Source organism: Equus przewalskii, chromosome 3 (genome assembly GCF_037783145.1).
Source record: "Equus przewalskii isolate Varuska chromosome 3, EquPr2, whole genome shotgun sequence".
Lineage (NCBI taxonomy): Eukaryota > Metazoa > Chordata > Mammalia > Perissodactyla > Equidae > Equus > Equus przewalskii.
This window is the reverse complement of record NC_091833.1, coordinates 63,767,748-63,794,631: the sequence shown is the minus strand read 5'-3', so window position 1 is coordinate 63,794,631 and position 26,884 is coordinate 63,767,748. Positions and strand designations below refer to the sequence as shown.

At 41.5% G+C, this 26,884-nt stretch overlaps 1 protein-coding gene across 10 annotated transcripts in view; it reads left to right on the top strand.

Moving 5' to 3' along the window:
• Positions 1 to 26,884, top strand: part of SLC4A4 (solute carrier family 4 member 4) — a 396,172-nt gene that overhangs the window by 108,889 nt on the left and 260,399 nt on the right. For 5 of the 10 annotated variants that reach the window (XM_070614690.1, XM_070614693.1, XM_070614692.1 and 2 more), the window contains one exon: positions 13,013 to 13,086. In XM_070614690.1, coding sequence (XP_070470791.1) covers positions 13,013 to 13,086 — 74 coding nt within the window. Of the gene's footprint in view, positions 1 to 12,209; positions 12,685 to 12,728; positions 13,087 to 26,884 lie in introns of those variants that run through there. The other 5 variants (XM_070614687.1, XM_070614689.1, XM_070614688.1 and 2 more) reach the window with 5 other exon arrangements.

Below are 26,884 nucleotides of genomic sequence, written 5' to 3'. Positions count from 1 at the left end.
GATGTACCTAAAAGAATACTTTAGCACTATACTATTATTACTAATTTTAATACTATTAGCTGATAACCTGTATGGGTTCCATCACTCTATGACCTTGACACATCACTTATATCTTTAAGTCTCAATTTCATCATCTGTAAAATGAGGATATTAATAGCACTTATTTCATGGGCTGGTAATAGGTTTTAAATAATTCACACAAAGCACTTATTATATTAGCTTTTATTATTATTACTATAACGTGGCCACATTTGCAGTAAATAGATTTTTGTGAGTTGGCTTTGGAACCTAACCAACAAACGTAATATTATTTCTTTGGGAAAAATAGGTGTCCTGTGTTTGGCGAGAAGGGCATATGGTGTCACCAGGAACATCCTTCTTCTGCTTTTCCCTTGTACCCCACCAATGTCGAGCAGTAGAAGGTACTATGCTGGTTTTTGGATACTTTTTGTTCTTCCGGGATCCCAAAGAAAGCTCACTGTCTTCTGCACAGACATCAAATATTTGTGTGTACAAGCAGTCCTGACTTTCACAGGTTCAGCTTTCGTACCAACTATGCTTTGATACACGAGAACCCCTGTAACGCGCCTTTCCTGTCTGCTCGTGTTCTTCCGTGCGGCAGCTGAGGAGTGAGGGACGCTGGCCGCGAATTTGCAGCAGTGCATCCCGGCAGCCTGCTGCTCAGTTTTGTCAGCGTCACCAGGTTTATTTGTGCCGCGGTGTTCGTTGCTGCAAATATTTGATTGTTCCAGTGCATTTTATCATGCAATTCTATACAAATGAGGGGAAAAATTAAAAATGCGGATGCTAATGTTAAGAAACATAGGTCTCATAAACTTTGTTTTGTTTTGACTGAGATGGAAAGCATTGGGCATGCCGAAGTCAATCAAGTACTCATTGGATGAGACCCTGTGTATTAAGGTGGGAAGGAAAAGAAAAACCACATTGAAATGCTTAATATAAACTTTTATTTCTGATGCGTAAAATGAGGACTGTGAGTGTGGGCTTTAGAGCTTTTCATTCTTTGGGAACAGAAAAATCTTTATAACATGAGAATATATTTGTTATAACTTTTATATTAATACATATATTCTGGAATGCATTGGGCATAGAAGAAGGGAGGCTTATATAAGATAGTTTTGAAGTTTTATTTAAAAGCTTTCTATTTTTGGAAATTTCAAACATGAACAAAAGAGGACAGAATAGTCCAGTGAGCCCCCATGTCCCCATTAGCCAGCCTCAGTAGTTCCCAGCATGTTGCCACTCTTGTTTCGTACTCCTTACTCTCACTCCGCCCCTTTTTTTGGCTGGACTATTTTGAAGGAAATCATATCATTTCATCAAATAATGCTTCAGTATTTATTTCTAAGAAATAAAGACATTAAAAATATAATTCCAATGCCATTATCATACCTAATAAAGTTTACGGTAATTCCTTAGTATCATCTAATACCCAATTAATATTCACGCTTCCTTGATTGTCTCAGAAAAGCTTTTAAAACAGTTGATTTGTTTGAATCAGGCTGTCAACCCTCATGTCGCACTTGATAGTTATGTCTTGTAGGTCTCTTTTTCTCTACCAGATCAGAGAGGGTGCTTTTAAGTTGGGGAGTTCAGCAGGGTGGCCCTCTCCTCTGCAGCAAAGAAGACCCTGGAGTCAAACAAGCATTTATTCCACCCTTAGGCAAGGGATGACAAGCTGAGGGCGTTTGCTCCCAAAATGCAGTAGGTGTAGCTGTGGAATTGGCAATCTTCCTGTGTCCTTCCCGTTCTCATAAAGTTAACCCAGAAAACTTATATTTAAAAACAACTTCAGATGTATTCTTTTACTATTTAAAGTGTAGATTTGAATCATGGGTGTTAAAAAGCCACCAACAAATCAATTCCATGCCATTCTCTTGATATCTATGTGTTAATCATCTGTTTTGGCATCTTCTGGCACGAAGTGTTGCCACCCTTGGGGCAAATTTACGTAGGCGAGGATTCAGGTGGCAACTACTTGAGTCATGAACTTTGAGGCTAGTTTGGCAGAAGTTAATAAAGATTGTATGAATAAGTTAATGCAGAGTGGCCTTAGCTCTGAATACTGACACGTTGCTTAGCACCTTCATGAGGCTGAAGTCAGTGCGCAGGCGCTGACCGCTGGGGATAAAGTCTTCCAAGGCATGTCGGTCTACTCTTTGATCTGCAGACACAGGACTGGCTCAGGTTCTGGCATGGCTGCTGTGGGACGCTGACCCAGTGGAGTACGCCTGTGACTTCTCTGTTACTCTCGCTGTGGCACCTGGAAGACCTTCTGAGTGGAAGTAGGTTCCAGGAAGGACCTTAATGGAAATGTTTATATAATGACAAAGATTTAAAAAGTAAAGACGACGGTAAGCTTGAGGAAATATCACTGCTGCTCACAACCTCGAGTGGTTTCTAGTTGCTCAGAGTAAATGTCAGGGCCTTAGAGCGGCCTCCCGCGCCACGCAGCCTGCCCTTCCTTTACCTCTCTGAGCTTCTCTCCTACCCTTCTTGTTCACTCTGCTCTAGCCACTGGCCTCCTTGGTGTGCAAAGAATCTGCCAAGCTCCCTGCAGCCTCAGGTCCTTTGCATTAGCTGTTCCCTTGCATACTCACCTTTTCACCTCCTTCAGGTCTTTGCTCGACTGTCACTCAGTGATGCCTTCCCTAACAGCCTATTTCAATCTCACCCCCCCCAACCCTCATCCCACCAGCACTCCCTAAATCTCTTCCTTGCTTACATTTTCGATAGCAGTATTACCTTCTAATATATTATACAGTTTACCTTTAAACTTTGCTAGTCTATTTCCCACCATGGATTTATCCTTAGTGCCTAGAATAATGCCTAGTTATAGTAGATACTCAGTAATTGGTTAAATGAATGAGTAGATGAGTTAAACTCTGGAAAATTTGATCACAAGTGTATACTGAGAGGTTCTTTGAGGAAAATGAAAGATAAAATGTGAACGGTATTGTGGAAAGAGACATTTTAGTAAGAGAACGTAGACTGGAGCCGTGTCTTCACTGTTCCCTGAACAGTGAACCGTGCTCATAAAGTTGCTGAGATAAAGTTCTCCTGGTTAGTAGTGTCGTTCATATGGAGAGCGATGCACTCTCTGGCTTTCGCTACCGTAGGTCCTTGGCGTGTGTGACTCCAACCATTGTGATTTCAGCTATTCACTGACAGCCCTCAAGGGTCATACCATGAAGTCGCCTGTGCTTTGCAGAGACACGTGTGGTGAATCCCCATGCCAGTGGTGAGCCCAGATGGAGCCCGGCAGATGGCCCATACCCTGCCTGCAGGTCATCCTGGTAGCCTTCTTTTCCTCAAGATTCGGAAACTCGTTCAGTTACACTTGACCCCATGTATATCAGAAATTGTATGTTACAGTGATATTTGTGAATTTGGATATTTGCAAAACAGGGTTGGGGAGGAGGTGTTTCATGAATGTTAAGGGTCTGTATACTCTGTAGGTATTCTGGTGAGTCTGCTCTTTCACTAAAGGTCTGTTTAGTATTTGTGATCCCAGGTTCCTAAAGGGTTTTGAGCAGATCAATTAAATCAGCTCAAGAGAGGCAGCAGGACATGTAGAGGTTAAGAGCACAGCCTTGTGGAGCTGGGCCACCTGGATTTGAATCCTGACTTCGACAGTGATTAGCTGTGTGATTTTGGGCAAGTTACTTAATCTTTCTGAGCCTCAGAGATGATGATGATAAAAATGATATGTCCCTCACTGGATTATTGTAAGAATTAAATGAGTTAATAATATTTGAGAAGCAGTTATAACAGTGACTAGCACATAGTAAGCTCAACCTAAGTGTTCAGGGAATACAGCATAGCCATTTCCCCACTCTAGCTTTGGAACAAATCACTGTTTCTTCAGTTGAATACCCATCAAGTAACTGGCAGTTTGCTTGTGTATAGGTGTCATGTTGTTTGAAAAATACATTCAGGGCCTTTTAATTTAGAGATGCACTTAGTACCAAACGTGTGTAGCCTTACTGTACTCATTCCTCACTGGTTAATTCATTCATTGTTCATTCATCAACATTTAGTGAGCACTTACTATGTTTAGTGACTGTGCTTGACACTGGAGATAGAAAGACTATAGAAAGATGGTACCTGCTCTCAAAGAGCTCATAATGTGGTAGGGATGACTGCCATGACATGTCCAAGTACAGTCGCCTGAGGTTAAATGATTGTGACAATGCAGTGTCATGCGTGCTATATGAGGAGCAGGCACCTTCAAGGAGTCAGTGGAGAACAGAGGAAGGAGGATAGCCCTTCCTGGGGAAGGGTGTGTCTGAGAATGTCGAGGCAGTTCCAGAGAGGTTTGAGTTGGGTCTTTAAGAATGGGTTTAACTAAGATGACATGTTAATTAGCGGAAATGTACACAGAGGCATGATAGCCTGGTCAGGGAATGGAATGGCGTGGGGGATGGCAGGAGCTAAGTGGGTAAGGCTGATGACAAGCCTTAAATTCCATGTTAAGCCTTAATTCCAACTTTAATATAGTGAAGAACCATTGAATGATATTTAAAAGGACAATGATACCAAATTGTGTGTTATAAATGGATGGATTGGGGGAGGGGTGACTTCTGAGCCAGGAAAACCAGTTTGAACCATTGCTAGGAGGGCAAGTAGGAGTCCAGCCAGCATACATTCACTTCTAAGCCAGGACATGTTGGAGCATCCCTTGACTAAGATCTGCCTTGCAGGATGAGTCCTTTCCCCTTGTGACCCTGTGGGTTGTCTCTTCTTCCTCCCTTTGCTCTGCCTCCTTTCTCTGCTGCTGGTTCTGTCTGGCTCTTGGCTGAAGACCTGGCGGTGGTGCAGAGGAAGGCAGACAGGATGGACATGCCCACTGCTGCCCTCTTGGCTTCTCACATGGAGTATCTCCAGTCTTTTCAACTTGCCTGAACCTTCTCTTAGGACCTTTCCAATTTTCACACCAGAGCCCTTGAAGAAGAGCAGTTGAAAGGTAAAAGAGTTTAGAAGGGAGCCTCTTTTTCCTGTCCCCAATGGCAAAAACTCTGAGAAAACTTTCAGTGGGCAAAGTGCTGGATTTCTCACATAGGAATGAAATTCTCCGTTCTTCAGTAGAACTCTGGTCAAAAGGAACACGTGGTGGTCATGGAAGCACATGGATTAAGAAAATGAAAGAATGTGTGACTGTGGGTGTTGGCTAAGTCCAGGGAGTGTTCTGAGGGAGTCATGTAAGCCATTCCCTTTTCAGCCCTTAATACTCCCTCTAGCAATTGCTCTCTTCCTTTGTCACCTCCTCTGAGCCTCCATGCTTTCCCGCACCCCACAGTCCCTGTCTCCATCTCGCTACCAGTTCTTCTCTTGTGCTTTATTGCTGAGCCTGCTCCAGCCTCTCAGAGCTCAGTCAGCAATCTGAGGACAGAGTGTAGGAGCCCCTGCCCCAGCATGGAGAAGATGGGAGAGAGGAGTTTGATCCTATGGAGGACCCTAGGAGGGCAGTTCATTGCCGGTCTCCCCAGTTGCCTCTCCCATACTTTTCCTCATGGAGACAGCATTATGGCCTTGGGCTCCGTAGGACTGTTAATCTTCTGTTATACTCTCTGGGCCCTAGGGACCTTAGATTTACGTTCAGCTAAAATTAATTGAACTTATTTACTCCAGGAACTTATTTAACACCCTAAATCACTTATGAAGTGTTTTAGGCTCATTTTAAAGGACACTGAAGAGACAGGTTAACTAACTTTCCCGAAGTTATGCCGTTACTAAAGGGCACATCTGGGATTTGCACTCAGTTTTGCCTGATTCTGCATATGTGTGGATGGGCCGCCTTTTGTACCTGACCACCATGTAAAATAATGTTTCCGAGGGAAATTAAAAAAAAAAGATTTGCAAATGAGCTTTTTTTTAAATTGGAATTTTTATTGTGATAATTGTGCATTCACATGCGTATTTGAGCAATAATACAGAGATCGCTTGGGCACTGCCAATTTTCCCCAGTGTTAACATTTTGCAAAACTTTAGTACGGTATTGCAACCAGGGTGTTGACACTGATGTGATTCAGTGAACTTGTTCAGATTTCCTTGGTTTTGCTTGTACTCCTTTCTGTGTGTGGTAAGTTCTATACAATTTTATCACCTGTGTAGATTCTTGTATCCATCACCACAGGTAAGATACTGAACAGAGCCAGCTCCACAGGGATCCCTCATGTTGCCCTTTTATAACCACAAACACCTCCCCACCTACCTATCTCTACCCTCTGGCCACCACTAGTCTGTCCTTCATATCTAAAACTTTGTCATTTCAAAAAGGTTCTGTGCAGGGAATCATACAGTATGTAACATCTTGGGATTAACTTTTTCCACTCAGCATTATCCCCTGGAAATTCATTCAATTTGTTCTGTGTATCAATAGTTTGTTCCCTTTTATTGCTAAGCAGCATTCCACAGTATGGATGTACCATAATTTGTTTAGCCATTCACCTGTTGAAAGATATCTGGGCTAATTCTAGTTTTTGGCTATTACAAATAAAGCTGCTATGAACATTTGTGTCTAGGTTTTTGTATGAACATAAGTTTTCATTTCTCTGGGATAAGCGCCCAAGAGTCCCAATGAACTTTTAATGCAGTTCATAAATCCACAATGAGGTTTGGCATGATCCTGCTCTGGATTACATTTTCACCTTTTGTCCAGTCCACCAGTGATTTCTTGTGGGGCTGTCGCCCGTTTCTCCCTGGCCCTGGGCCTATGTAAATTTCCAGATTGAGTAGGGCACTCCTGGCCTTTGAGGTGGGGAGCTGCTTTGCTTTGTTGCTGGCTGATCTCGGGGGCTCGCTTCTGCCGTTAGTCGTGCTTGTCAGGTTTGCCACACTGGTACTTCTTTCTCCCAACCTGTGTGTCCGGAGCTCCAGCAGTCTCTACAGTGGAACCAACATTCTTCTCCCTTCCTCCCTGTGCGAGGGGAAGGCCCTCTGGGGCTGGGGAAGCTACGAAGAGAATAGCTTCGGCTTTTCCTCCGCCCCGACCTCTGGTTCCCTGTAGTGAGCACACGTTACCAAAAGATGGCAGTGCTCTTTGCAGCTGCTGAGATTGCTCTCCCCTGTCGCCTGTGGATTGGAGAATCAGACTTGTTCTTTATGGGGAGGTTGAAAATGTGGACAGGAGATTTTCCAAAACAACAAAGGCATCAAACAAATGCTGTGCAGTTTAGAAAGTTTGAAAGAAAACATCACGTTTGCCAGTGATTTGTAACGAGAATGGTTCCTCGCTTCTTAGAAATGATTTGACTAGGGAATAAAATTCAGAGCTGTGTGTGTGTGAGTGTATAATTTTAGATGTCAGAACTGATTGTTGCATCTGTGTAGCTCCTGAAAAAGACCTGGGAAAGTGCTGGGTTTTGCCTCTCCTCTGATCTAAGACGGGCCAAGGAGCAGGGCCAGCTTGCTTTTGAGCTCGGAGACTTGCGATCAACACCTCTTAGTTTTCAAGTTAAGGCCCTTATGCACACTGTAAATAGAATATTCATGGCAGCAATGGCTAATAATAATAAAACTCTTCACTTCCTAGTATTTGTCTGCACCTCTGCATGCGTCACTTCGGTGTGTATGCAGGCATGTGTGTAAAGAACTGTTTAAACATTTGCTCTGTACAGGAGAGCTGTTGTAAAGTGAGAGATTACGGGGTTCACTGCATGTCGTAAGTAGACCCGGCTAGTGAGGATAAAGTGGGATGAGTTTAAATATGAGGTTAACTAATTAACTTTAAGCTGTATGCATGGAAAGAAGCAGTGGTGTCAAACTCAGGTATGGACATGTTAAAACCTGGAGCTATTCTGCTCCCTGGGGTGCCACCCCCTGGTGCCTTTTGGAAGTAGTCAGAAAGCCCCGATGTTCATTTGGTCCCTGGAGCCTGGTTAAGAGGAGAGCAGGGTGTGGAGGAGAGGGGGCTGGCTCTGCGATGGGGGGTCCAAGCCCCAGAGTGGATCCCCTACGCAGGGGCCGGTGTGCCAAGGCTGGAGGGTCTGTTTTCCGCTTGTCCAGGTCTGAGTGCTGATGTTGCTGTGACCCTGTCGTTCACAACATAGCTGCAGTCCTGGGGTGACAAGGGAACAGGTGGCTCCGCCTTAAGCAGCAGCATTTTTGCTAGTGCATCCTTTGGCAGAAGCCTTAGGTTAGGAGGAGAATTGCTCTGTATAAAGTTATAACCCTGAAACCAGATGCTGTTACTATAGAGACAAGTGAAATGCTACCGTGGGAGGTGTAGCGGGGGAGGGATTTGAGAAGGGAGGTGGGAGGGCAAGTGAGGCGAATCTGAAGGCTAGCACACCCAGACCTTCAACCTTTAGCAGCACTGTGACGGGGCAGGCTTGCATTCTGAAACTTGTGTGCTGGCGGCCTGCCACTTGCTGACTGGCTGAGTGGCAGCTGCTTGGGCAGTGTGGACTAGCTGGTGAGCACGTTGGCAGTTGGCGAGGGCTCTGGGGGAGGGAACTCAGAGGGGTGGAATGTAGATGGGTGCCCAAGGCCCAGTGGCTGACAGTTTTGCACAAATGTTTCTCGTGCCGGGCTTAAGTCACCCTTACAAGCCTGCTCAGTGATTAGGACTGGCTGGTGAAAGCGGGTCCATTTGGCAGCAGATTTAACATGTGTTGCAGTTCAGTCATTTTGGTGTCCCAGAATAAAGAAGAATGAGAGAAACTCCATGTTGGGTGTGGACTTCTGAGGAAGGGGGGTCTAACTTCTCCTGTCAGAGGCCCTGTTGAAGGAAGGCAGTATTGGCCCCGTGTGGATTTTATACTGACTGATATGACCCTTATCCCCGTGATGCTGGTGAGAAGCTTCCAAATCTATTCTGAACTTTGTCTCCTGCTGGCGATGTGAGCAAACCAGGGAGCTGTGTAGAAGCGTGCTCCTTCCCTTCTTTGTTTTCAGCAAATGCAGTTCCTGTGAAAGGAACATTTTAAGAATGGATTTGGGGACCTGAGCAGGGACTAGATGAGTTAATTTCTTCCTCCTGATAGAGGGAAAGCTGATTGGGTCAGATGGTCATTTTAAAAGATCTCTCTCTTTACTAATAATAGCAAACAACTGCTGAGAGGGTTTTAGTGGGGGAACACAAACCCAAATAATTGACATTTGTGGTGTAAAGATAGAGAAACGCTGTGAAATCCCTGTACTTTGTGTCGAAGCCCAGATGCGCCAGGCTGGACTTGCTCTCCAGGAGGAGAGGGCTGCTCTGGGGAAAGGCTGCTGTGTGTGTGTGGGGGCAGGTTTTTTATTTTCAGTTTGCAGCACTCATTCTTTTTCACATCCTACAGGAAAGAGGCTGCTTGCAGATGCTCTGCATTGTCCATCAGAAAGAACTAGGTTTCTAATTACTTGCTATGTATAGTCTTGGTGGGAATGTGAAATATGTATCAAAGAACCAGGGAATACACCAATCATTGTTCTCACTCTGACTCAGATGGAGCATGGGATGGTGCCTCAGTTAGGCTGGATGGATTTCTCAGCCCAGGAAGAGGGCTCTGGGCATTAATGTTTCTGTCCTCCCTGCCAGTTGTTACTGGTTTTCTTTCCTTTGGTTGTTGCATGCAATTTTTGGAAGGGCTGAGGTGCAAAGGGTAAATGTTTTATTTGGGAAATGTGTAAAAGGTCAATAAAAGACTTTAGGACCAGCTTAGTTAAAGATAGGGTGCAGGAATGATGTTGTACGGGAAATGGTGTTGGATTCTGGAGGTTCATGGGACGGGGAAGGGTTAGTTCTGAGAAGTGTGGGCTTAACTACTGTTTGTTTTCCAAAGGGGAGACAGTACTGTTAATTTACGTGCAGTAGTGCAGGGCTCCAGGATTTTGTTGTGCTTCGGAGGTCTTTTAAGAAAATTTCCCCATTAAGCTGTCATCCTTATCTATGTCTGCAAATGCTGTGTTACTGACAGGTTCTTGCCCTTTGGTCTGACTCTCCAAGATTGCTCAGGGGAGTCTTTGAGAAGGTAGCTGAGATTACACGAGAGTCCTTGCCTGTCTTGCTCATCCCTGTGTCTCTAGTGCCTAGCAATGTGCCTGGCACCTAGTTGGTACTCAGTACATATTTACTGAATGAACGAATGAATGAATGAATGAATGAATGGAGGAGTGCAGGAAAGAGGCAAGGGAATGACGGAATGCCATCTGTGTGTCCAGCACTGGGGATGGTATGTCTCAAGTGCTTTGGTCATCGTCACCAACAACCTCCATGTTGTCAAAGCCAAGTTTTCCTTCTCTGTCTCCATCTTTCTCAGCCTCTCAGCAGCAGTTCTCTCCTCTTTCCTCAACCTCCCTGACATCACTCTTTCCTGGTTTTCCTCTTACCTCACCGACTGCCTTTGTTCGTCTGCTTTGCTTGTAAATGTTGGCAGCACTTGATCTTACGTCTACTCTATTTCTACATTGTCTTCCTGGATGATCTCATCTAGTAATAACTTCAGATACCAGCTTTATTCATTGATTCTCCAGTTTTCATCTGCAGCCCTAAGGCTCCTGAGCTCCAGACTTAGACATCTAGTTGTGTACCTGACAGTTCCTTTTTCGTATATAATAAGCATCTCAACCATAGGTGGCCAGAAAAGGACTCTTGATTCCTTCCCCCAAATCTACTTCTCCCACAGCCTTCCCTGGGCTCCTGAGATAGTTTCTTAGTTTCTTCTATCCCCTGACTATAGATTTTTCACACAGCAGGCAGAGTGAGCCTTTAAAAAGGCAAAGCAGCTCAAGTCACTTTCCGTCTTAACACTCTTCAGGGGCTCCCATAACACCTAAAATTCTGACTGCTTACCATGGCCTGTGTGGCCCTGATTTCCTCCAGCATTGTCAACTGCCATTTACCTTCTTCCTCTCTGTCCAGCCTCAATGACCTCATTTCTGTTCCTTTCAAATGCCTGGTTCCTGCCTATCATTTTTATCTCTGCTCACATGTCACCTCCTCAGAAGCCTCATCTGAACCACCTTATACCAAGTAGCCCCCTGCCTCATTTTATTTTCTGCAAAGTACCTAATGCTGTCTAAGATTACCTTGTTCCTCTATTTATTTTTAGTTTCCTAGGAATTTTGTCTGTCTTGTTCATGGATGTATTTGCCTTCAGCTGGAGAGTGCCAGGAACATAGCAGACACTAAATAAATATTTGCTGAATCAGTGAATATGCCATATCATTTAATCTTTCTGGGAACCTGAGGCTCAGAGAGGCTGGCAACTGACTTGACTTCTCAAGTCTTCAAGACGTTTTCTTTTGTACGATAATCCTAATGCTGATCCATATCCTATTTGCATTTAGTTTTATATTTTTTAGTTTGAGTATAAAGAAGGAAAAGGATATATATCAGGATGAACTATTGCATACAAGGCTCATATCCCTGAAAGGAGATATTCTGCAAGGGTCCAGAGGTAATGAGTGTCTTAATGGGATTGTCCACCAGTAAAGGTCAAGGTAAAAGAGAAAGGAGGAAAGAAGAAAGGAAGGAAACTTATCTGTATGGTGCATGTAATAGGTGCCAGGCACAAAACTCAGTGCTTTCACTTATGTTACCTAATTTGAATCTCAAAACAATCCTGCAAAGTTGATATTACCCCCAGTTTTATAGATGGAAAATGTGATGCTCAAAAAAGTTAAATTCTTTCCTCCAGATGATACAAATACTAAGTGGTAGAACTAGATTTTTTAAACCCATGTCTACCTGACACCCAATTTCTGACTTTTTATGCTTTGCTAGATGGATATGCTCCTAAAATGGAAAGGAGGAAAATGTGAATTCAGTGCATATTTACATAGATTGTAAGAAATATCTGAAGAACAATAAGTCATACAAACAATGTGGAAAGCAGACCTACAGTATTCAATGCCTGAGCATATAATTGGATGGATAGTATACAGAGTGAACATTTGGTTCTCTGGCAGAGCTCATGTATGGTATGACATAGAGCAGCTGTCTCCCAAGAAAGTTCTTTGTTTCTAGACCGGTATGACACAAGCAGCATTTGAGCAATTCGAGATTTCTTTCTGCTTTCACTATAAATAGAGTTCATGGAATTCTGTATGTCAGAGTTAATGCAATGAAAAGGAGTCAAAGAATATGGAAATAAACCTTAACTCATTCTATAAACTAGAAACATGTTTGGCATCAGGAGGCTGTAAAAACGCTGTCATTACTTGGATGGATTCTGAGGTCTTATTTAGCATATGAAATTGCAGAGTAGATCCTATTATGTAAGGAGAGAGGAGAACAGCATAATGTGGCTACAAAATGAAGAACTTTGTGCCCTTCAGGGAAGAGTTAACAGGACAGATGTACACAGAGCGAGACGTGTGGTAAGAATGTGGAAAATGAATGAATGAGTGGCATATATATGTGACTGTTGCCGAAGCCGGGTTGCTGGATAATCCTCAGATGTCAGATTTCCGTAAGGCCAACATGTGACTCAAAGCTTGCCACTCAACAGAGAATACTGGGCTGTGCTGGTATTAAGAGGCTGGCTGGAAGCTAGGCTCCCACTGTGCACTAGCCTAACTCCCTGTCGCTGTCTGTGTGTGGGTGGGTGTGCATGTGTGTGTGTGTGTGAGGGTATACATTTTTATGCAGTGGGTGTTTAAAGAGCTAAGCACTGAAGCTGGATTTCCACAAACGATCATCACGAGCACTCCAGACACACCAAACTTCCTCTCTTGGTATTTTTTTCTTTCATCTTTTTTTTTTTTTTTCCAAATCCCAGAGGGGAGAATCCTCAACATCCAGCCTACAGGACTGAGATGATTTTCTCTCACCTGTCCGTGTGGGTGCCCTGTCAAGGTTAGAACTGAAGCTATGTGGGACCGGCGTATTCTCAAGCACCAGATGAGGAGCTGCGTGAAGGAGTAGCTGACACCAGAGGAAGAGCGACTGCCCCGTTAACATGAACAACAGCCTGCAGGTTAACCTGCCCAGAAGCTGGGCTGCTTCAAGTGGCTCGCTCCAGGAGAAGTCTGAGCATTCTTTTTTTCTTTTTTATTACTATAGGATGGAGGATGAAGCTGTCCTGGACAGAGGGGCTTCCTTCCTCAAGCATGTGTGTGATGAAGAAGAAGTAGAAGGTGAGCTGTATGGGTCTGGGAAAGTGTGTATTCATATACATATGTCTTTGTAGAGAATTAACACTCATAAATTTCCTTTCATGTATCTTATATTTTTGAAGTTAAAAACCAAAGCTTTCCTATGGAGTTTCATGAATCTCCACATTTTGCTTTAACACGGAAAGTAATTCAGAACTTCAGCAGACCATCAGAATCTGATTCAGTGTGGTCCTGCACAGTTAAAAAAAAAGAAAAAGGAAGGGGCTTACTTTGAAGCAGGTGCCTGTGTTAGCTGTGCCTCTGTCAAAAATAAATATTTTGCCGGATAATATTAACCACCTTCCAGTGACTAATTCAAGGAAGCTGCTAGATTTGTATAAATGCATTTGGCAGTATCTTCTTATACTCTTTTTTATAGCTTGCAGGGTAGAGAAACAGATGTTACAGAAGGAGAAAGATACCATTGCTGCAGGAAAAATGGGTCTAAGCTGAGGATATAAAGAGTGATAATTATGGATGAGTCTCAGTTAGGAAAAGATGAACAAGCATTTTTTACTTAAAAAATCTCCAGGACCTCTTTTGCTGAAGTTCCCCAGTGCCCATTAAAAACCAAATAAGAGTTGAATTTTAGCTGGTTCTATGATGCTTTCAGTGTGCCTTCTCCTTTTGTCTCTCGACTTAACAATGATATGGAATAATACTATTTAGTTGATAGAAGGCAGGGCTTAATTAATATTCATTAAAGTAATTATGTGAAGGCATCATAGATATACAAGGTATTATTAATATTTCTAATGAGAGTTTAGAAAATAATCAGGGTTGTAGACAGTACTCTTGAAGTTAAATACAACTTGCTGGTGGATCGTATTATAAATTGTACCCTTTAAAATCACCTGAGGAACGTTCGTATGTGTTTTGCAAACTCTAGTCTGACAGGTACCATTTGGTGACTATTTAATGCCTACCAAAAACTTGGACCAGAAGGGTGATGGGATCTGGAAAAAGAGGGTGGGTATTGTGTGTTCTGGAGTGATTCTTTGACCAAACCCAGCACTAGGTTCCAGGCAAGTGATGCTCCTGCGCCACCTGGAATAGTTTGAATCATGTGACTATTAGGTTCTTTTGCATGTTTGCTTAATAAGTTTCTTCTGACCATGGAGGGTTGGAGGATTGGTTCCCTCCCTCCACCTCCTGACTTCCTGCATTTATGCTCTTGAGACTGACTAATAAGAATCTGATGCCCAAGTTTCTCAGGGAAGAGGAAACTACAGTATTTTCTTTCATATTGTTTTATGGGTTCCTTGCACTTTTACAACGTGACTGTGGGAAAATGTCAAGTTAGTGAAAGCAAAATGGTCAAACTTTTGTCTTAAGATTCTTGCAACCCGTGATGTTAAGTCTCCATTGTGGTGACTCTGTCACTGTCCCAGGGTCAAAGAGGGGATAAGACTCTTAAAGTTATTGCATATATGGATGTAAGAAATATTGTAGGGCTGAATAAATATCCTTTAGTTTCAGGATAACTACAGTAGAAAAATCAGTGAGAAAGCTTGGGAATGAGATCTACTCTGTGTGTGTGTGTGTGTGTGTGTGTGTGTTTTCCTTGAGAATAATGTTCTAGCTAAGTTCACAGGAGATGTAAATCACTTGAATTTGTAAGATCTGTAGGATTGACAGCATGCTACTGCGATAGGATATTGTACATGGGTTTCTTAAGGCTTTGACTGAGAAGTTTATTTCCTGAAGTATTTCCCTGACTTTTAAATACGAAATTAAGACAACAATGCAATGAATAACACACAAATCTGTAGTCAGGTTTCTTTAAGGAGGAACATAAAAGACAATAAAAGGTGGTAGAAACAGCTGCAAAATTTTTTGCCTTTGTGATGATTAAATGTGCCACCTGGATTTTATGTATTTTCCTATTCTGATAAGACTTCTATTATAATAATTATCTTTCATGTTAATTGGAGCCTGGGCTGATTGCATTTCTTTCAAGGCATGTTTAGCTAGTTGCCTGTTGTTGAGTCTTGAGACCCTATAGGATGGTTGCTTAAGGTGTCATTATTTGGTGGAGAATGTCCAACAGTGTAGGCTCCTCTACAGTACAAGTCTTGGAACTACAATTAGGAACTATTCATTTCTAATTCAGTGCCTTCCCAATTGACCCTCCCATTTTCTCACCTGGCTTCATCTGGTGGGGATGGGAGCACTGAAATTTTATAGTATGTCTAGGTGAAAGTGTAAAGAAGTTGAAATGGACATGGGTTTGATGGCTTATCCATGGTCCTAGTGGTTGGGAATGAAGAAAGAAATGCCTTGACTGTCAAGACCTCTAATAAGGATTTTGAGTGGGAATGTTTTCCTCAAGGACATGAGTCTATCTCATATTTTTAATTGCATAGAGAAGGATGTATTTGAAGGAAAGCAAACTGTTATCTCTGTTTTGATGTAGTTGAGTTTCTGATACATTTATGGCAGAAGTAAGTGCTTCAGTTTTAAAGATCAGAAATTCAAAGGGCAAGGAGCTGGATCACCTTACCTTTCTATTATCAAACGTGTTTCCTTTTATTCAAGTAGTTATTTCTCTTGCTTTCAGGATAAACACAATTGAAATGTATTACAGCACACTTGGCAAAAGTAAATTTTAAATAAAAGTGTGTTTTTTGAAGTAATTTGCACAATAAGATGCACTCCCATTAAGTGGTTATTAGGGTGACAGAGGTCCAGTAGCTCTAGTGACTTTGAAATGTTCATGCTTTTAAAATTCTTCTTAGGGTCAACTAATTTGGGGTGATTGGATTGAGCTCAGCCTAAAGGCAAGAAGAGCCAGATGCTCTCACATAGTTCTCTCTATTGCTGTGGTTCTGAGAAGAGGAGAGATCGAGACTGCCAACCACGCCCTCAGTTCACCTGGTTCAACTTTACTCTTAGTGGGTGGCATGACACTTAATCCACGTTCTAAAAACTCAATAGAAAACCATCAACTGCAAAACTCACTAAGAATAGAGTGAGTCAGAAGAGGAGTCATCTTCTGTTTAAATAATGAATTTTCTATGTGGGATATATTTAAAGATCTAAACCTCATTTTCACATAATTTCTCATGTGCATTTGTGTTAAGGGTTTAAAGAGATACTCTTTAAAAAGGAAACCAACTGCCAACTTTAATCTTTAAAATAAAGAGAAGCTTTTATATCTGTTCTTTCATTGATTACCTTAAACTGTGTATGGTTTTGTAAAGTTAACATTTTTGGCACAGAGTGGTTACTGTGGATAAACTCATTTAAAATTTTTAACATCTCAGATGTTGTCTTTGTTTCTGTACCAAAAGACTCCAACTCCAGTGCAGGCGCTTCCAGAGAATTAGTCTGTAAACGACAAAGCGATATTACCAGAATGACCCAGAAATGCTGGCCATGAGGAACAATACTAAGTTTTCATTTCAAACACATTTAGGGGAAATTGCCAAGTTTTGTTGGGTTAACTAGGGTTGAGATGGGAAGAGAGTCTCAGGTAGCTTTTCCCAAACAGAAGGAAATACTATGGATGTTTCATGCTTTAAAAAGTCAGCCAGGATTTTGGATCTGTATGATATAAACAGATTACTTAATATTCTCATATTTCGCAATAGGGGAAAAGAGCAAACTCCACCTTATCCTTTGAGATAAGGCCTTGGCTCTGCAAGGGTAGGTAACTCCCCAGCAAGCCTTGGCAACTCTGACTTTATGAGGAAGGGCCTTTTCTTAACATCAAGTCTAACCAGCAAGTCAGGAAGCATAAAGTACAGCAGGACAATATTGGCCGAAACTTGTCTCTCATTCTGAGGTTTGATCGGTGCTCTCAAAGCTATTATGATATATTGTGGTGGTTTTCCTCTTCCATTCAAAACCAAGTCCAAAAGGAAGTATGCTCCCATCTGTCCAAATGGAAGAATAATTCTACAAATTCCCATATCTACTGATGGACATTAAGAGAGAGAGTATTGTTGAAAATACGTGGAATGTACAGGAGGATTACTTTTAGGGAAATAAAAGTAAAAAAGTAGGACAGGATCTGGAACAGAGTAGACATCCACTAAATATTTGTTAAAAGAAAGAATGAATAAATGAATATATAACGTAAACTAAATAAAGCATATGTAGAAGTACCTTATATAATCCTCTAAAACCGTTGTTTAAAGTTTTAGTTAGAAGTTTGGTTCTCCTACGACTCTTAGTCGAATGAGATCATGTAGTATCTAATGGTCCTCTCCTTGTTCTGACTCCTATTGGATTTTGCAAAGATCATTGACATATTTATATTGTTTGTATATTTATATTGATAAGGAAAAGAAGCCCTAAAATGCTTCTGCCTTACTCTCTTTCCTTCTTCTACTCTATTTTTGAAGAGAGAGACTAAAGTGATGAAATGGTGGCTTTCGTCTATTTGGAGGTCAGGATCTCAACATTTTTCAGACATGAAATCATAGTGACTTAAACCTATTTTTCACTAGAGGATATTATGGTGATGTATTTATGTGTATTGGAGGAGGTAGTATTCTAAAGAAAAAGTGGGGTCTGGTAGACATTTGTTAATAATTACAATGGTAAAATCATAATTGCCAAGAAGGAGTAAATGAAAACCTATTGGATGGGAAGGGGGGTGCCAAGTCAGGGCTGGGGCTATTCTGAGCACTGGATGTAAGTGTCCGGTTGCATTTTGCTGACCTCTTCTCTGCTGTTCACTCTAATTGCTCAGAAACTGTGTGTACAGAGGAAACACTTGGGCAAATATTGCTGAAGGAAAAGCCTTCTTAAAAGAAACAATGTATTCACACATGGAAGAACTTTAAAGAAATGTGGGGAGGTGTTTAAGGGTTGATACTTGAATAGCAACTTGGGTTTCCCAGAGCAGATTAAGCCGGTACAGACCTTTCCCAACGCCCTGCTTCTTTCTCCTCATGGCCTCAGCTGAAAGCCCGCCAGAGGCCCTAGAACAGGCAGCACTTAGCTCAGGAGCTGTCTCACACCTCCTGCTGTGTCAGTGAAGTGAAAAGTTTGTATATAGATTTTTTTTCAGCTTCAAGGAAATCTGATAATAATTCCATGGGTTTTTGAAACTGGAATCAGACATCTCTTCCCACAGTTTTCCAGCTGTACAGACTTCCCTGCAGTACAGGATGGGCTCAAGCCCTCTTGAAGCCACTTTCCATCTTAGATGTCTACATTCTTCTATGACAATAAGCCATAAAAAATGGAACTTGATACTTGGGCAAGTGTTTGCAAGGATCCAAAAATTCTGAAATAATAGACTTGCAGCAATTTGTATATAGATTGAGTTTCTTTCTAGAAGATTTTTATCTGGTCATATTTTTGAGACATGTTGTTTGATATTTATTTTCGGGAGCCTCTATCATTTGTTTTATTCATGTGTTGTTAAAGTAGAGTGGCTAAGCATCAGTTTTGGAATAAAAGTTTGAAACCCCCTTTATTGCCAATCATTGTGTAATTGAAGGAAGCGACTTGAAGTTTGGATTTTGGGTCTCTTGCTCTGTAAAATGGGAATACTGGAGCACGCCATTAACCCTAGAACTGTTTTGGTGATTTACCAGAAATGATGTTGCTGCTGTAGCTGGTACTAGGAATAGGAGTGCCTTATACTATGCTTCTCTCCATTCATTTTCTTCTGATAGATACAGCCTCACCGATAATTTTCATGATTATTGTCATTCCAGAAATTCTAACTGGCCTAAATGTGTTTTATTTTCTTAATTCCTTTTTATCAACATCTAACCTTTGCCTTCCTAACCTCGCTTACCTACTGCTTCTTGTATTGGAAAAGGCAAGCTAGAATGCTTGCCTTTAGGAAATTTCCCAAGGCCTACTATCTACTTCTCTTCAGATCATTCTGATTCCCTTTAAGGTCTGGGTGTGAGATCTGATTTTCATGGTTAGATTACTCTGATACACATTGCCCCTAATTTTTTTAAATTGTCTCCTTTTCCAAGAAGAAGCATATTAACTATAATTGTATACAGGATAAAATACAAATGTGTACCCATGGCCTAATAAAGCCTGCAAAATTACTTCTTCTGGAAAATAGATTTAAGTGTGTAGTATTTTTCCACCAGTGAGGAGGATTCAAGGGTCTATTATATGTATATGTAATGTTTATAAACATATTTTGTGTGAAAAAGTAATATAATAGCATATATCTATATCTATGTATAGGCTATTATGTAATTTAGAGGCCAATTAAATGAGATTATGCAATAGTACAGAAATAATACTGTGTGTTCAAACCTGAGCTAAATATTTTCCCATTTTTTATCCTCACAAGAGTCAGAACTATTGGGGGAATTGACTGATAGCATTGAGGGGACTGAAGTGAGAGCCTGCCAGCACAGGAGTTCACAGAAGCTTCCAAATGTTGTATCTGAAGCTGCTGATTGCCAGGGGGGATGGAGGTGAAGGTAGGGAGGGTGATGAGTGACGTCCGTTGAATCGGCCGTATAGGAGACTTAAGTAACTCCCTTCTCTGAACAGCTGCAAAAGCTTTTAGATCTGGTTCATTGTTTTCACCTTTCCCCAGAGTTAGAATTAGAAGGTAGCTATCCTAAGTGCTCTATCCAATGCGTTCACCTTTCTTTATACGCTGTTGACTTTGAAAGGAGCACAGAGACGTGATTTTCCTGACTCTTTTCATAGTGGAATCCTCAATAACTTTACCAGGCCAAAACTTCTGGAAATAAAAATGGGTTTTGAATTTTAGTAATATTGGCCAACATACTAGCTTTAGAGAGCCAGATTGCACATTTGCATATTGGCTAAATCATCACCCCAACCCCCATTTGATTATTAAATTTTCAACAAGTAATTCTATCCCTACTGAAAAATAAGGAAAATGTCTTGCATGTAGAAGGAAAGCTCATAACTGAGTCAGTGGATAAATATAATCGGCAAATTAAATCAGTATCTGATTGTTCAGGTGCTTTTATTCAGTCTGTGCTGAGGTTGAAGAACCAGGAGTCTCAGGACCTATTTCTGTTCCTGGCTCGGCCCTGCCTTTCTGGGTGACATGAGGCCAATCACATTTGTGTGGTTATATTTCCTCCATGCAAAGTGCAGTTAATAACGAACTCCTTAGCCACCTACCAGAGAAGCTCTAAGGATTCTTGGATAATACCAGAAAAATACTTCATTATTTTCAGTAAGCCATTGACTAATTACTTACTTTCTAAGTCTCAGATTTTGTACAAAGAAATAGCATTTGTGCTTGTCTATCTCCTGGTTTTGCTAGGAGTATAAGTAAACTAATTTGAAGTCCCCAGAATGAACCCTATAAATTTAAGATATTATCCCCCATGGATATATTCCCTGCATGCAATTTGTCTTTATGCTCAACACATTCTTGCTAGTGGTTGCTGTGACTGCAGAATGTTTTCAGACTAAAGCTAATATTGATATCTGGTAATCAACAAATTAGTTAACTAGTATCTGTGTTAACTCTTACTAACTTTAACTGATGGATAGCGTTTCTTTTTCTCTTTAAGCTTATCAAAATGGTAAGAACAATTGCAGATATAAGCTCTAATATGTTGCTTTTCCAGCTCACGTGTATCATGAAGGTGATAACGTATTCCAATTAGGCCACAATTAATGTTCAGTCAAATAAACCAGTCATTATTTAAGGGCACAAGGTTGGTTGATATGATAATTTAGAGAGTGTATCGTGTACATGGGTGAGTTTACATGAGAAATCAGGGTATATATCTCCCATAGAGCGACACTGAGTTGAGACCTAAAGGATGAGGAGGAGTTAGCTAGGTCAAGACTGAGGGAAGCCTCATGGGCAGGCGTGGGTGAAGTCCCACAGGTGAGAGAGAGGTAGGCCTTATGTGAGAAGTGGAAATAAGGCCATGTGGCTGGACCGTATGAACACAGAAAGAATGGCCTGAGGTCGGTAGGACTCAGATAATTCGTAGCCTTTTGTGCTATGCTAAAGATTTAGGATTTTGTGGAGTGTGCACTGGGGAGCCATGGCAGGAAGTTTTAAGGAGAGAAATGACAAGACAAAATTTGCATTTTAAAAAAGATCTCTTTGGCTGCTGGTTGGAGAGAGCATCCCAGAAGGGCAAAAGTGAAGTGGAGAGACTGTTGCTAAGATTCAACTGAGAGATGACTTTGGGTTGGACTAGAGTGAGGAGAAAAGAGTTGGAGACAAACAGGTTGAATTGCCAGAACTTGCTGATGGGCGGATGGATGGATGGGGGTGATTGCTTCTGGATTTCTGCTCTGAACAATTTGGGAGATTCATGTGCCATTTTGTAAGATGGAGAACACCGGAGGAAGAGTAGTGGAGGATAGGAGTTCAGCTTTTTGAATATATTGAGTTTGAGGCACCTGTGAAACACCCAAGTAGAACTCTAAAGCAGGGTATATAAGCTGGAGATACAATGAAAGGACAGGAGTGGAGATATAAGTTGGAAATCCTCGGCATCTAGCTGACATTTAAAACCATAGGAATGGATAACATCAGCGAGATGAGAGACTAGAGTGGGAAGAGGACTGGACTTGGCGCTGCGAGTGCCAACATTTGGAGACTGAGAAGGAGCAGTCATATGTCAGAGGAAAACAAGGAAGAGAGTGTCTCTGAGGCCAAGAGAAGAGTACTTTCAATAAGGAGCGAGTGATTGACAGTGCTGAATGCTGCCTGGAGTCAGGTAGATGAGGATTGAAAAGTAGCCAGTGGATTAAGCAGAAAGAAGGTGATTAGTGGCTTTTGTTAGCAATTTGGGTGGCATGGTTAGGAAAGAGTCAAACTGGAGTAGATTGAAGAGTGCCCAGAGAGAAAGCTGTCATCATAAGGAGTTGGGAAGAGACTTTGAGGAATGGTAGAAAACTTTTAGCCCTTCCTTCTGTGTGCTCCTTTACACTTAACCAATTAAAATACTTAGAATTGTTATAGACTTTTTAGAGCCAGCAAGGGTCCTAGAGAAAATTTAGCTCAGCGTTCTCAACTTATGGATGGATAGATGAGCCCTGGAGAGGTTAAAGCAATTTGTTGCTGTGACACTGATAATAATTGAAATAGCGAGGACAAGGACCCGGGCTTCCTGACTTTCCCAGGTGGTGCTCATTCCAAAAAAGTGTGCTTGAGGTCTCTTCCCTCTGGAGCAGGAAAGGAATTTAGAAAGGGAGATGGATGAGAACTGGAAGAAGCACCTGGAAGAACAGGAAGTGGCAAGAACTGAAAGGAGAAAAATAAAGCTGTTGGAAGAGCTTATGAGAAGGTGAGGGAGAAAGAAGACGCAAGCCTCGCTGGCCTCATTGTTGGCATGACCTCAGGTGATCAGTGGGAGGACAGATGTCACAGCTAGAACATCTTCATGTTCTGGAGTAGCTTATGGAACTAAGTGTTGTGGATTTAAACTTGCCATCCTGTGATTATAGGAGAGAGACATTTTCAGAGAATTCCTGAGATCTTTTTCTCTTCTGGGTAGTTACTAATTGGAAGGACTCATCTCTTTTTCCCCCTTTCTTGGCTGTGTTTTGCAGACATCAGAAGATGGGGGTGGGGGAGCTGCTACCATGGTAGTGGGAAGGTGGGAAGGAAAGCTTCTATATCCAGGAGCACCAAGAGTCCCAGCCTCTACGTCATTAACTGGCTATTTGGCTTTAGTTGGTTCACTGGTACATGAAGAGGTTGAGCCAGGTGATGTTTCAGGTCATTTCAACTTTAAAAGTATGATTATGTGCTGCTGTGTCTTTCCTGGGTACATGTAGAAAACCATAGTCATGAAGATTCTGGAATTGGGCTTAACTAGGCTAATTTAAGTCTCTTGTAGCACTTTCCCTAGTTCTTGGTCACTGTTTTAGCCCTATGGCATTATCCATATCTCCTTTACCTATATACAGGTATGTGAGAGGAGGGAATTATGTGAACCAATATTTAATATTTAATACCCGATTAGCCATGAGTGCTATATGATGGATTATCTGTCTATAGCAACTAAAGCCTATTCTTCCTATTGCCCAAGCAGGGCTTAGGCCAGTACTAAAAGGGAAGCCATAATAGAATTGGAGATGGACAATGTGGTTAGAATGAGAGTGTGAATGTGTGCATTTATGTGTCTCTCTAAGCTGCCTCTCTGGCTGCAGTTGCAAATCCAGTTATCAGTGACCATTGGATTAGCCATTGTTTTCTCTCTTCCAACCCTGCTTCCCATTCAGTTGTGCGAATGGTGACCACAGAGAAATAATGGAAACTGTCAGTTCTCTGTGTTTGGTTCACAGGTGGATTTTGTCTGACTGCATGTGTACTGAACATTAAAATTCACCAGTTCTTTCGGGGTTCTGAGGTGTCAGGATGAGTGGAGCGTTCATCTCTTCCTGTTGGGTGGTTCCTCTTTGCTCTTAGCACTGCCCTGCCTGGCACTGGCCTTCCCGGGCATATTGACTCCAGTCTGCTCTGTTCAGTCAAGTAAAAGGGCCAACAGACCCGGTTGCTAGGGGTTGGCACTCACTGCATGAAAGTTCCGGGGAAACTCTACCCAGAGCAGGTGGAGATTTCCAGGCACTTGCTCCTGGGCAGGGTGAGGGAAGGCTGAGGTTATGGAAGGTGTTGCCTCTGTTGAACAGTTAAACTCAGTGTAATGACTAAAACAGCTGATGGAGGGATGGGTTAGACTTGGTCTAAAGTTGGCTATTTTGTCATGCTCAGGGTGACTGCTCTGGAGTGCCTTTGCTGGAGAACAGAGGGTGCTCACAAGTTATTATCAGGGCTCAAGAGGGGTGGGAATGAGGAGAAGTAGTGCTTTGTTTTTTCCCCTTTGGAAAGGGAAGGGAGAAATAGGATCAACATTTATGGGGCACCTTTGGGTACCAGACGCTGTGGGGAACACTTTGCTGACATCATTTGATTTGGATTGTCCATAAAAATGATACCTGTCTATCTCTATATATCTTCCTATATATAGAGATTGTACATATATATAAATTTCAATATAAATATAGAGATATAGATACAACTATAGATTATATTTTATACTTATAGATGTGAATATAAAATAGATTTTGCTACAGCAAAGTGAAAATTACTTTGGAAAATCAGCGTTTTAAAGATTCTGAAGCTCCTCAGGAACTGCAGTTTATGAAAGCTAGGAGATTGTTAGTCCTGTTTATTCACTAAGGTAGGTTCCTGTGGCACCTTTAAACGGTTGTTCTAGCCTAGGTATTTTCAAATAATTGATGATCACTGAACATAAAGTTGTATTTCTTTAAAAATACTCACAAATTCAGACTTTTTATAGTGCTAGGCAGTTTTTGCCTCTATTATCAGCTGTTAGTAATGGAAACTTCACTTCAGTGTGTGGTCTTAGGGTCCTCACCTTTACCTAAAGACTATAATTAGGACGATTTGGCTAAAAATGAGCACTTAAAAGGCAGATGCAGAAGTTTACTGAGCTAAAGGGCAGGCATTTAGCTAAGTAACCATAAGCTCGACTCCCCTTCAGGACCTTTTCCTGTGTGTTTGTTCTTGCCCAGAGACTGTTGTCTTCATCATTGTCAAATATTAAATGTTAAAAGTCCTGTGCACAGTAAACACCAGCTAACAAACTGAGACTTCTTATCAGTCTTGCTTGAGGAACCTCAGGTCGCCTTAAGGATTTCCAGGGCCTTTCAGTGGACATGACTCCCATGCAGTTCAGTGGCGAGAAAAGTATTTCCCTGTTTCTCATCACTTTTACTATTTATTTGCTTGCATGCCTGATCCTAAGTGTAATTGGCAGCAGTAATATTCAAATAGATTACTCATCAGCATTCAAAATGATCTATAAATAAATTATATCTGTAACGTAATTATCTATTAATAAATACATGCAATATTGTTTTCTATGTGAAAAGTTACCCCTGTCCAAAATACAAAAATAGAAATCATCCCTTGTTCCGATAATATGTTTGTGATATATGTTTGGACCACAAAGTGTGGACCCTTATGCAGACATTTCACCAGGGCTGACTTATGCCCTGTGAACTGCAAAATGACACCATGCCTTTTGAAGGGGTTTTCTTTTCATGAACTGATATTTATACCCAAGTTAATTATCAATGTTGCTTTGATTATATCTTACTAGAGCTGCTCATGGACACTGTTAAGGATTTGGGAGTAACATGCTAACAAGATATTAGTATTTCATTTGTTAAAGTGTTTATGATTATGTATACTGATCTATTTCTATTATATAGAGTGCCAAACACACAACTCCTGGGCATCTGGACTTGATGCTGTGATTCTGCCTAAGGTTCTTATGCATGTTTCTGAAAAATCTTTGAGATGTTTTTTTGGTCCAAGAAGTAAAGGTTTTACAGCATCTTTTTATAATCTATCACTCATCCAAGATCCCTGCCTCCTCTTCCACATTTTTATTTTCATAATTAAAAAGAAAGAATAAATATCTCTTAATTTTGCTTCCCTTCCCTACATCCATCTTTGCAATAGCTACAAAATGTTTTAGACGTCCTGGCATAAGACCAGGTTACTTTAGATAAGCCAGGGAAGGCAATATTTAACTTATATTCTGGGAATATTGCTGATTAGTTCTGAAAGAATGATATAAAATGCCCAGTGTTGTGGAATATTTGCTTTGAACTGGAGAGAAGAGAAATTCAGTTGATTATAGAAAGAGCAACAATGTGGATGAAAATTAAATTTGGAACATCCCTCAGTGCTTAATTAGAGATGAATATAGGAGACTGGGGATGGCTGGGGGTAGCTATGGGGAAAGGTGGATTTCTGGGCAAAGATTTATACCTATAGATTTAGACTTAGCTAAAGGATCACCAGAGGAGAGGTAAAATCTTTGCCCAGAAATCTACCTTCCCCCACAGCCACCTCTAGCCATCCCCATTCTCTACTCCCATACTGATATCTCAGGGTGTAAAAAGTATTTATATACTGCCTTATTCCAAAAAGGTTTAGTGTGAAGGGAAAATAATTGTTGAGAAGTTGGAAGAGTGGTTTGTGTATAAAATACATGTCACAAAACTCTGTCTACCCACTACAGGTTGGCCTGAGATTTGTGTCTTCTATTTCTAGCAGTCAATATGAAGAAGGAAACAATCAGTTATAAGACTGATAGTATAAATATGGGGTATATTACAAAAAAAAAGAACAACTGAAAATTTGGGCTGACCCCGTGGCATGGTGGTTAATTTCTTGAGCTCCACTTTGGCAGCCTGGGGTTCACAGGTTCAGATCCTGGTCGCGGACCTAGTACCGCTCATCAAGCCATGCTGTGGCAGCATCCCACATAAAACAGAGGAAGATTGGGCATGGATGTTAGCTCATGGATAATCTTCGTCAAGCAAAAAGTGGAAGATTGGCAACAGATGTTGTTAGCTCAGCACTAATCTTCATACACACACAAAAAAACCAACTAAAAACCAACAAAACACCGCCAATGCAGTGATGAAGCACTCACTATTCTTGATGACCTGAGAGAGATTTCTCCTGTGGGATATTGTGAGTTAGCTGGTGACAATATCCTTGACTTCCCTGAACCTTGGTTTCCTTGTCTGCGCAATGGGGATTATAGTAGTATTGGATTCGTGCGGTTGTGAGAATTGCATGAGGTAGCAGATGTGAGAGACCTAGCCGGAACCTGGCATATTTGTAAATGTTCCATAAATGGTTGCTATCATCTGTATGTGCAGTAAACACAGCAACATGTTTCCTAAAGGAGCTACTAGATCTCTCTTGCATATGGAGGCATATGTTGTTAACCACCCAGTTGTTCATAGATTTTTAGTTTGGCTGGTGTAAAACCCTTTTCTGGTT